Raw genomic sequence first — 12,246 nt, 5'->3', positions numbered from 1 at the left:
TGACATCTATATGAATAAGCAAATCTAGAGAGGTAGAAAGTAATGGCCGCCTGGGGGCGTGGCTAGGTGGCTGGAGTGGGTAATGATTACTAATGGGTACAGGGTTCTTTTCGGGGGGACAAAGTGGCCTGAGATCAAGACTGCGGCGATGGCTACATGATTCCATACACACACCAACCACCACTGAACTGTACATTTGCAGTGGATGAATTACTTTTCAATAGAGCTGGGGTTTTTTTTTTAAGTGGAATATTCTTAGCAGCAATTGGAACAAACCGGAAACTACCCAAATGTTCAACAATAGAAAACATAAACTGTGGCATATCCTTACAAGGCAACAGTACGTAGAAATGAAAATGAACAAATTATTGCTGTATTAATGAGAGAGGAATCCCACAAACATAATGGTGAATGAAAGGAGCCAGACACTAAAAGGAAATTGTATTATTCCATTTATAAAAAGAGAGAGAAGCAAAGCAAGAAACACTCTTGGCTACAGAGAACACGCTGGTGGTTACGGGGGGGGGGGGGGGGGGGTAAATAGGTGACGGGGACTGAGGAGGGCACTGTTGTGAGCACCGCGTTATACGGAAGTGTTTAATCACTATACCGTGCACCTGAAACTAATATTGCACTGTATGTTAACTACACTGAAATGAAAATTAAAACTTTAAAAAGAAAAGAAAGTACAGAAACAGGAAAACTAATGTATGCTGAGACTTGGCCAGGCTGGAAAACAGAAGCAAGCTCACTCTGGGGTGCTACTGGCGTTCACTTTTTTGATCCCAGGGCAGAATTACACAGCACGTATAGCTTATGAAAGCTCACAGAGCAGTACACTTAAGAATGTGCCCTTTTCTATATAAATATTCTTTACCTCAATAAAAAGAAAAAAGAAAAAACATCAAAGCAGGGTTTTGTGCCTTTTTCTCACTTCCATTCTCGAACACAGGACCAGGAATGGAGTTAGGATTAAATCTCCAGCGTTAAAACTTTGGGAAAAAATGTGTTTTACCCAATTGCAGGAGTATAATGTGACCTTACTACATAATGATTGTCCAAAGGGTTTGATCCCTGAGTCTTTACTATTCCACAAAGCATATTTCCTTCCATAGCGAGGTTCCGGTCTATTTGTTGGTAGGAGGAAAGGGAGGCACAGGGGACTGACATTTGTTGAGCACTTACGAGACTGAGTTCAGGGCACTGTGGCTGAATCTCTACCTAGTAGAGATTTTCTTTTTAATGAGGCTCAGAGATGTTAAGTAGGTTATCCAGGGTCACACAGCCAATAAATGACACGGCAAAAATAGAAACCTGATCGGGGCGCCTGGGTGGCTCAGTCGGTTAAGCGTCCGACTTCAGCTCGGGTCACGATCTCACGGTCCGTGAGTTCGAGCCCCACGTCGGGCTCTGTGCTGACAGCTCAGAGCCTGGAGCCTGTTTCAGATTCTGTGTCTCCCTCTCTCTCTGACCCTCCCCCGTTCATGCTCTGTCTCTCTCTGTCTCAAAAATAAATAGATGTTAAAAAAAAAAATTAAAAAAAAAAAAAGAAACCTGATCTGCAAAGCCAAGGTTTTTTCCCCTCTGCCATTTGTATTAACAAGGGTAGCGGGACACAATGACGGAACACGTGTTGGTAAAGTCTCGTCACAGATCTGTATTGGTGGGGTTTATTCCAAAAAGCAGAAAGGCAATGTACCTGAAGGATCACCTGCACTTCCTACGCTCTCCTGGATGGTAAGGTGAAAGGGAGGCAGCCGTGGTTCTGGCAACTAGACTCAAAGCGCCTGGAAAATTCATCTGGGGCAAGACCCTTCTCTCAGGTGCTTGAGACAAGGTGTCAGGCATGGTCTATCACAAGTCACTTCATTTGAGATCAGTTATAGACGTCAGTGTAAAAGCTAAAACTGTCAAGCATTCAGAAGAACACATCAAAGTGTATGTGTACAACCGCAACCCGGAAGGAGACAAAGATTTCTCAGAGAGGACACAGAAGGCAACCTAAACAGAAAAATAGCCTCAATGAGACTTCATCAGAATTAAAATTCTCTGCTCATCCAAAGTCCCAAGTAGATGAATAAGCAAACCATAGTCTGGGAGCAAATGTTCACAAAATATACTTCTGACAAAGCCCTTGAATCCAGAATATATAAGGAAGTCTTCTAATTCAATAGTAAGAGGACAGCCCAATTAAATGGATAAATGGTCTCAACAGACACCCCACAAAGGAAGCTATCTGCCTGGCCAAAAAGCACATAAAAAGGTGCTCAACGTCATCAGTCATCAAAGAAAGGTGAATTAAAACCATAATGAGAAACCACTATACCCCCACTAGCAAGGCCAAAGTTGAAGAGCTCAATAATACAAAGTGTCGGCGAGGACGTTAAGCTACTACAACTCTTGTGCATCGTTGCCAGGAACATAAATAGTACAGTCAGTTGGGAGAAAGGTATGGAAGGTCCTTATACAGGTTCATATACAGCCATTCTGCTGTGGGGTATATACCCAAGAGGAATGAAAACATTTGCTCACAAAAAAGACCTACACACAAATGTTCATAGCAGTTTTATTTGTAATAGCCCCAAACTGGGAACAACCCACATGTCCTTCAACAGGAGAATAACTACACCAACTGTGGTATATCCACACAATTCAACAGTACTCAGCACGAATACGGAGCAAACGATGGGTACACGCAACAGTAAACGTCAATCTCAAAAACATCATGCTGAGCCAAGGAAGCCAGACAATGAGGAGTACTGCATGAGCCCATTTATACAAAACTCCAGAGAAGTCAAATCTACTTGGTAGTGACAGCACCTCCGTCACTCCTCGGTGCCAGGAACGGGAAGAGAGAGGGGAATGAGCAGGAAGGGACATGAGGGAACTTCCTGGACAGATGGAAATTCTATCGTGATAGGATCTATTTACAGGGATTTAGTCAGTGGAGATTTGTGTACTTTGATGCATATACATTGCACGTTAAAAATGTACAAGAGGGGGGTGCCTGGGTGGCTCAGTTAGTTAAGTGTCCGACTTCGGCTCAGGTCATGATCTCACTGTTGGTGAGTTTGAGCCCCACGGTGGGCTCTATGCTGGTGGCTTGGAGCCTGGAGCCTGCTTCACATTGTGTGTGTCTCCCTCTCTCTCTGCCCCTCCCCCACTCACATTCTGTCTCTCTCTCTCAAAAATAAACTTTAAAAAAGAAAAAAAGTTTAAGAGTAGGGGGCACCTGGGTCGCTCAGTTGGTGAAGCGTCTGACTTCAGCTCAGGTCATGATGTCACCGTTTGTGAGTTCATGCCCTGAGGCAGGCTCTCTGCTGTCAGCACAGGGTCTGCCTCTGTCCCCCTCTCTCTCTGCCCCTCCCCTGCTCATGCTCGTGTGCTCTCCCTCCCGCTCTTTCAAAAATAAACATTTTTTAAAAAAAGTCTGAGTGTAATAATCAAGTGTGGAGCAGGGGGTACATAAAGAACAAATAAAGACAGCAGAAAGTTCATCATTGTTGAAGCTGGTAACGTACATGCTTGAAATTTTCCATAATAAAAATTTAAGAAAAAATTCATCTACATCTAATGCGCCTGCTCTCTCCTACTGCCACCCCTGTCCAATTCTGCCTGGCGCCCGGGCTGCTTCCCACAGACCCAGATTCTCCAGTGAACTCTGCTTCCTGCTGAGGTCCACAGCTCAACTCCTTCCTGCGCTGCACCTCCTACCACCAATCAAGCCCCAACAACCACCAGGCATTTTGGCCAAGCCCTGTCACACCCAACAGCCCGAAAGCTGGGAAGGTATGGAGGGGGGCGGTGTTTGGGGGGGATGGAAACCAGACGTTTTCTAGCAGGCTCTTCAGGAGTTCACCCCTCCTCCACAGAGGTTATTTGAACAGGATTTAAACAGCTCCTATCTCAAAGCCTGATACACAGAGTCTCGGAACAATAGTTTATGGCTTGCATTCCAAAAATCTATTTGTAAGCTGGCTGCTGGGAACCCCAAACACCTTCTGCCCCAGTAACAGAGAGCCAGCAGTGTAGCAGGCCAGCCCAGGAGTATTTATCTACCCCAAACACACTCAAGGCTCAATCAGCACAGCTGCAAGGAAATGCTGCAGGTGCAACCTTCTTTCACTCGGCCCACGTGACTAAGCATGGAGGAAAGTTCCAGGTTCAATGCCGAGTCAGTAGCAGTAAGAGCAGCCAGAAAGGAAAGAGGCTCCGCGAATGGCCCTCGAGGGCAAGCCAGAAGCCAGGTCCAGCCGAAGACAGCCGAGGTCCAGCCAGGCACTCACGCAGCCTTGTCCTTGGGAGTAAAGCCACTGTGGTCTGGGCAAGCCACGTCACTGTCTCCAGCAGGGAGAAAAGAGGCTTCTGATAACCCCATCGTGAATCTCCCACTGCACTTGTTTAATATAAAATTATTTATATTACAAAAAATATACACTGTAGAAAATGTGGACAAATAAAAAGAACCAGTATCCCCAGAACACAATTCAAACCACTCTTTCCATTCCGGTGTCTCCAGAGTGAGTGGTTCTGGTCTCTTCTATTTGATACGTACCACTCAGGAGAAAGGTTCAGATCCAGAGGTGTGTCATTAGGATGGATCTTATTTCCTAATAAAAGTGACAACTGCACTGTATCTATGCCTGGCCACCATATTCAACATGGCTTTTACAGGAAGCCACATTCTGATTTCTTTTTGAGGGTACCAAATAAGTTGTGCTTCATCTCAACAGGAGAAACCAAGTGTCATCGGTGTCCACTGAGAGTTATTCTAAAAAAGAACCAGAGAGATATTCCTAGAAGCACTCCAAGAGTAGCAAAGAAAACCGCATCTGGCTGCCTATGGGTGACGAGTTCAAGGTCTCACAGAAGATCAATCATTAAATCAGTAATCGTTTAATCACAACTGTGTCACTCACTAGGAATGAAGACCTCGGTGTGCTCAAAGCTGACAGAGAGAGGGTAAGGGTGAGGAATCTGTCAAGGCTTCCTTGAAGAAAGGAGATGTGAAGGCTGAGGACGTAAAAGACCAAGCAAGACTGCAGGGTGGTGGAGGGTGCCAGGGGACAGTGGTGTCCAAGCAGATGACATGGGGTGGAACGCACCAAGACCGGCCCAACCTTAAGAGACCAGGGACAAAGGTGTTAACAGCACCCTGGCTGAGAGAAGATAATGCCTGTACCAAGGTGGCAGAGGCACATAGAGTGACATCCAGCAGATCCGAGAACTATTTTGGAAGCAATAGGCCGGATTCGTCCATGACCGAGAAGGTGGGGCCAAGACTGACTCCCAGTTGATGATTTCACTCATCAGTGTTTACTTAAGAGAAGGCAACAGTTTAAGGAACTACTGCCCTTATATTCTATTGGAAATCGATTTGGCCAGTCGCCTGACCAGGTAGAGATGCCACGCAAAGTACACATTCTACAACCATTAAACCCACGCCTGTCTTCCGTAGAACCTTTTGCATTTTCCACAGTGATGAGGAGAGTATGCACCTGATTACAAGAAGGCCTAAGGCATCCTCAAGGCTCTCTCTTGAGTAGAAGCCAAAACACCTGTGGACTAAGTCCACGAAAGCCGAGGGATGCATTCAGGCGTTTCTAGCACAATGCGTGGCAAACTGGATTAGTCGGGGTAACCTAGGCCAGGGTGCCACGAGACAAGTCCCCAGTTCAGTGGCTTAACAGCCATCTTGAACACATGACCTTTGAGTTTGCCATAACAGAGGCAGAGACAGACGGAGGAGGCACACTAACTTCTCTTTCGAAGTGATACGTGTTGGCGTTGTTCACATTTCACAGGCCAGTACTAACCGCAAGGGCCCAGCTGACCACAAGGGAGGTCCGGAACTGTGGAAGAGTATACAGAAGCTGGCAAGGCCTGGTCTTTATCACCAAGCTGATAAAAAAAATCCACAAGTAACATCACAGATGGAGAGGCTAGACACAACCCACACAAAGGGCAGCAAAAGGGACTACAGCTGGCTTTACGTTAAACCGTTACATATCCTATCTCAGCAGAAGCACAATATCACTGTCAGCTTCGAAAATAACAGAATCACTGCATTATCAGTTAATACAAAAGGCAAAAATAACCTGGCCTCCAAAACCAGTGAAACCAAGGAAAAAAGCCAGAACGTGTCCTCCCACCACTGGTATTAACCTGATGGTCCAAGCATCTCAATTCTATTTTCTTCACTCACGGCAGCACAGCGTGGGGCCCCACGGTCACGAACGGGGACGATCCATTACTTGAGGTGATACACAGCCGGACTTCCTCTTGGAAAGGCATACCTTGGAGACAACTTCCTAGCAGCTGGGCTAGGTATTCATAACCCAAGTTGCATTCTTACCACGGTAACAAACACCCCCCACACCAAATCTTAGTAGCCTGACCAAATAAAAGCTTCTCTCTTGCTTATGCGAACTCCTAAGTAAACATTCCAGCTCCAACAGTGATCCTTCCAAGAGTGGTTCAGGGATCTGGGGGCCTTCCATTGTGCACCGCTGCCATCGTCTACCCTGAGCCTCTAAGGTTCCCGTGGGGACCACAGGAAGGGGACACAAGGTATGGGAAGGACTACTCGCTATGCTAACACCTGGGCCCAGAAGTGACAGATGCCACTTGTAATTCCATTTCATCGGCCAGAACTAGTTACACATCCCAAGACTCAAAGGGCTGGAAAATGTAGCCCCCACTTCCCAGCAACAACTAGGAGCGTGAATCCCTGGTCACCCAACAATCTCTGCCACGCTTGGTATCCTCCAAATGACTCTGTATGAGCCAGCCAGAAAAGGGGTGTCATCCGGAAAGAGCAAAGTCAAACAGCTCGTCTGTCCTGGCCTTGGTCTTCTGAATCGATGTTCAGGAAGCGCAAAGACTTCTTGCCGTAGGTGGCAATAGCTCACAACGTGTAAAATCACCGTGAAAGTAACTGAAGACAAAATCCTCAGAAGCTGGGCCTGTGGGGCAGAAAAGTACCAACTAAATGAGGTTCAGAGAGGAGCCAAGTTAGGCAGAGCCAAACCCAACAGCAGTGGGAAGAGAACTTGTGCCCCGGGGCAGGCTCGATCAAAGGGGCTGCTGTCATTAGAGCAGTTACTAGCTAACTCACGATGGAGGCTCTAACTTAGATTGGTCATTAACCACCTGGTTTACCTGGAGAGTAAACCTCCATCAAAAATACGGTGCACTCCTAGGAGATCGATGTATTCTACTGAACCAGATCTCAGGTTAAGATCAGATACCACAGTAAGCGGATTCAACTACAGAGTCCAGGAGAATAGAATTTCCAGGTCAAAATGTGCGGGAAAGCAGGAGACAGAGTTACACAGATTTCCTTCTTGAAGGAACTCTTGGTTTCTAATATGTTCACAAGCACGGAGAACCTCCAAGAGGGAGACACAGCATGAGCCTGAGAAGGAGAAAAGGCTGCTGCGTGTAAATACACTCCACACACAAGAGAAGGACCTCAAGCCATAACTATGAATTCTGTTCAAGTAGATAAATGGGCACTTAGACAAAAGGAGTCAAGGCATATCCAGAAGGGGTTTCTTTTAGAGAAAAAAGAGAACACCTGTTTTGTTCTCCAAATACTAGAAGTAACTGAGTGATCGACCCTCAAAGAATTCAATAGTTCTACTAAATTCAAGACTCCCAACTTTGAAGATGGACGACAGATGCTCAAAAAAATAAAACAAATTAGTCCTTCTATGGACCAAAGGCACATAGGGATGACCACCACCTCCGCTCAAAGTGAACAGGATGTTTTTCAAAAAAACAAAAACTTAACCATGAAATTACCATATACCACAGAAAGTGAAAGAAGAAACGAACAAGTATTCAGACACCCACGGTCATCACAGAAATATCTAGAATACCCTAAAGGTGGAAACAACCCAAAGCCCATCTGCAGATGAGGGATTCACATAACGTGGTGTATGCAATCACTGGAGTATTCGGTAGCCTTAAAAGACGCTCTGGTATGTGCTACAGCACGGAGGAACCTTGAAGATGTTATGCTAAGTGAAATAAGCCAGACACAAAAAGACAAATACTGTATGATTCCAGTTCTATGAAATCTCTAGAACAGGCCAATTCACAGAGACAGAAAGTAGAACAGTGGTTACCAGGAGCTAGGGGGCACGGGGGAGGACAAGTTACTATTTAAGGGGAGCAGAGTTATTGTATGAGCTGGTAAAAAAGTTCTCTGTAGATGGCCGCACAAGAGCGTGAACGTACTTAATGCCAATGAAATGCACACTTAAAAATGATTAAATGGCAAATTTTATGTTACGGAGATCTTATGATTTGTTTTTTACAGTACTCATGGCCATGGCGGTGTTTTTCCCCACAGCATCACCTGTCCTTGCCTGGGATGAAGGCCTGCCTGGGGCTCTCTCATATCCCACCAAATCACCCAGGCACTGGTGATCTGGAACCTCTGATCCAGTCCCACACAGGACCACATAAAACTGCACCAGGAGTAGGAAAACCCAACCCAACCTGGTTTCGCCTTGCTATGGGAGCAAGAGGCCGGAAGTGTTCACACTTCACACCTACCAGCCTCCCTAAAAAACATCTGGGACAGCTCCATTGGTCCCCTCCCCACAAACATTTTTCTAGAACAGCACTGTCCATATGGGACCTCCTGCGATGAGGAAAATGCTCTCTTCACAGTGCCTGTTGAGCACTTGAAATACACCTGGTATCCACAAGGAACTGACTTTTACTGCATTTAAACTCATTTAAATGTAAACTGCCACCTGTGGCTAGAGGCTACCTGTTGGACAGCGTGCTTACAGAACTTCTACAAAGAAACCAAAGTGAAAGATGTGTATGATTTTTGGTGGAGATATCAAAAGTCTGAGTGGTAGAGATGAGGAAGCCAGGAGAGGTGAGTGAGGGGGCTGTCCGTTTAATCCATAAACCCACTTAGTGGAGTGGCATACATCCTTTGTCAAACCTGTAAAAAGAATTTATTGCTATATTTATATATATATTTACATGTAAGTTATATTTATATAGCTTATATGTTCTATTTACATATATTTATATAACTTATATAAATATGTTATATTCACATATATTTGTTATATATCAATGTTATATTCATATATATTTATATTTATACACAAATACGTAAGTTATATTTATAAGTTGTAATGATGTGCTGAGAAACGACTTAGTCAAGACCAAGCCAAGGTTGGGGCATCCAGGTGGCTCAGCCGGTTGAGTGTCCATCCGGCTCTTGTTTTCGGCTCAGGTCATGATCTCAGTTTGTAGGATCGAGCCCTGCGTCGGAGTCTGTACTGACATCTTGGAGCATGCTTGGGTTTCTCTCCCTCTCCCTTCCTCCCTCCGCCCCTCCCCTACTCATGCCGTCTTTGTCTCTCTCAAAATAAATAAACTTTTAAAAAAAGACAAGGAGTGGGGCGCCTGGGTGGCGCAGTCGGTTAAGCCTCCGACTTCAGCCAGGTCACGGTCTCGCGGTCCGTGAGTTCGAGCCCCGCGTCGGGCTCTGGGCCGATGGCTCGGAGCCTGGAGCCTGTTTCCGATTCTGTGTCTCCCTCTCTCTCTGCCCCTCCCCCGTTCATGCTCTGTCTCTCTCTGTCCCAAAAATAAAAAAAAAAAAAAAAAAAAAGTTGAAAAAAAAAAAAAGACAAGGAGTGCCTGGGTGGCTCGGTCGGTTGAGCATCTGACTTCGGCTCGGGTCATGATCTCACGGTTCGTGAGTTTGAGCCCCACGTCAGGCGCTGGGCTGACAGCTCGGAGCCTGGAGCCTGCTTTGGATTCTGTGTCTCCCTCTCTCTGCCCCTCCCCTGCTCATGCACTGTCTCTCTTTCTCTCTCTCAAAAATAAACACTAAAATTTTTTTTTTTTAAAAGATGAAGCCAAGGTCAACCAAAGGAAGCGCATGATGCAGAAAATTCTAGGGAATCAGGACCCGGAGCAAGAGAAGGCAATGTGCCTGTTGTGTAGATCTGGAATCGAAAGCCAAAGAGTTTCTGACTGACTTCACTTTCACACCCACCCAGAAGGGGTCCTGTTGGTAGATGAAGGCTTGTCACAGACACAGACACCCCCCCCCCCCCCCACGAATAAAGCCGCTGCACACTGATCTTCAGAGCTGGCACCAGCATGCAGGAGGCTACAGCTGTGCTGAGTGGCTAAAGGAACATTTACCCTTTCAGAGAAGAGTGTTCAAACTCCAGTTTCGGAGGAGAATGAACAGAAGCCAAGAAAACTGAGTGGTTCTGGGTGAAGTGGGCTCCTGAGCACTTTTCTAAAAAGACGTTGTGCTGAAGAGTACACTCTGAGAGGTCAGAAATGTCAAGAGAGTGTCTTCAACGGGCTCAGGGGCCACTTTATTTGAACAAGCTTGACACCCCGCCCCCTGTTCCAGACGGGGAGGATTTGCTCTGCAGAAAACGGATCCCTGTTGCCTCTGGCAGAGAATGGATGGCACTACATCTGGCTGATTGCTTCAGCGTGGTGTGGCCAGCGTCTTAAATTCTCCCTGTACCTTCCGACATGCTTTTAGGTTTAGGGTAGGCACCATTACCACCTTTTGATCAGTGAAGAAGCCAAGGCACAAGGACTCCCAGGTAATTACTGCACGATACCCAAGGCTTATTAATGTCACGCCAGTGCTTATTACAGTGAGCTCAGAGATCTAGGGCCCCATCCCAGCAACGGAGGAGACCCTGAGCCCCCAAATGCTTGTGCACCATGGGATAAAATAGATCTGTCACACACGTGGGAGAGCACAGCCCCACCGTCAAAGTGTGTTTGGGGGGCAGGAATTAGAGTACTAAAAAGAACACTGGGGCACTTCTAAGAGCACCTGTCCCTACACATATATACACACACTCAATTGTAACACACCGATTCCCCTTCTGGGCTGCAAAATGGAATCATCTGAGAAAGCATTAACAACTACCGAGGCCTCAGATTCTGGTATTCGTCTGGGATACAATCTGGGCATGGGGCGGGGTGGGGTGTAAAAGTTACCCAGGTGATTCTAATGTGTAGGTGGGGTTGGGGCCCACTCACTGCTATAAGGACAGGGCCAGAGGGAGGAAATAAAAACTGGATAACTGGTGGGGAGGAGGGCTTCACATCATCCAGTTTATGGGCTGTTTGTTGGGTTAAGGGATGTTTAAGGAGACTGTAAAATAACGAAGCTAAATGCCAGTCGCTTCTGTTTTCCTATCTGTAAAAAGATACAATGCTACCTACTCTCCCCTCCCGAAAGGCAGGGCAGGCTGGTGGTTAAGTTAGGAGAAGCGGGGCTGGTGGGGGTGGCCAGGGCCATGGCGTGTGCCAGGGTAAGAAAAGCAGGCGGCGTGGGGTAAGGGCGAAGGGGGCATCTGCCTCACCGGCGTCGTAGAAGGCGTCGAGCACAGCTGTCTCCCCGAAGTCAAGCTCCCCGAAGGGTACGGAGGTGAAGTGGGCGCCCTCGGCCTCGCAGGCCCGCAGCAAGCACAGCCGCGCCCCCGCCTCGTGGCCGCCAGCCGCGCCGCCCTGGGGGCTCTCGCTGCGCACGTATACTGTCCGCAGAGCCCGCCGCGGCGCGTCCCCGTCCTCGCCCCCGCTGCCGCTCCCAGCGCCCTCGGCCGCCCCGTCGGGCTCCGCCGTGGCCTCGGCTCCCGGCGGCAGCGGGCACCGTGGCGACTCGGTCGCCACCCCAAGCGCCCCAGCGGGGAGAGTCCCGCCGCCGCTCTCCATGTGGCCGCCCTGCGCGCCTTGATCCCACCTCCGCGCGTGCGGCTAAAGGCCGCAAGCAGTCCCGGCACCTGTTCCCGGGGGCGCGGGGCGGGACCCGGAAGAGCCCGCGCGCACCCGTGGCCCGGCGGCCCGCAGGTGAAGGCAAGGCCCCCGGGCTGCAGACGGAAGCTCCAGCCCCGCAGCCCCCAAGCGCCCTTTGAAAGCTGGGGAGAAGGAGGCGGGGGCCTGGGACGTCAGGACGAGCGGAGGGCGCGGGGTGGGGGTGGGGGGTAGTTCTGGGAAGAGCGGCGGGGCAGGAGCTGGCAGGGCGCCCCCTGCCGCCTCCCCCGGGCAGCGCCCTGAGGAGGGCGGATTCGTCAATTTTAGGATCTTGTTGTTGCCATCCCTCCAGCCTGACGGACATTAGGAGTCCCTTTTTTTTCCCCCTCAAAACAATTTGAAGCTTTTCAAGCAGAGCAAAAACTCTTTCAAAGCGCTGGCTGAAGGTAAATATTCAATTTCAAGCTAAATACA

The 12,246-nt window shown here is 48.1% G+C and overlaps 1 protein-coding gene across 3 annotated transcripts in view; it reads right to left on the bottom strand.

Annotated features, from left to right (window-relative positions):
* MAP3K15 (mitogen-activated protein kinase kinase kinase 15) overlaps positions 1–11,970 on the bottom strand; it is a 124,558-nt gene extending 112,588 nt beyond the window's left edge. The window contains exon 1 of one of the 3 annotated variants that reach the window (XM_081792443.1): positions 11,385–11,970. In XM_081792443.1, the coding sequence (XP_081648569.1) occupies positions 11,385–11,733 (349 nt within the window). In that variant the 5' untranslated portion in view covers positions 11,734–11,970. The remainder of the gene's footprint in view (positions 1–11,384) is intronic. The other 2 variants (XM_081792442.1, XM_081792444.1) reach the window with 2 other exon arrangements.
* Positions 11,971–12,246: the final 276 nt, after the last annotated feature.

This window comes from Panthera onca, chromosome X (genome assembly GCF_046562875.1).
Source record: "Panthera onca isolate mPanOnc1 chromosome X, mPanOnc1 haplotype 2, whole genome shotgun sequence".
NCBI lineage: Eukaryota > Metazoa > Chordata > Mammalia > Carnivora > Felidae > Panthera > Panthera onca.
Note: the sequence above shows the minus strand (reverse complement) of the source record. Positions and strands in the feature narration are given on the sequence as shown.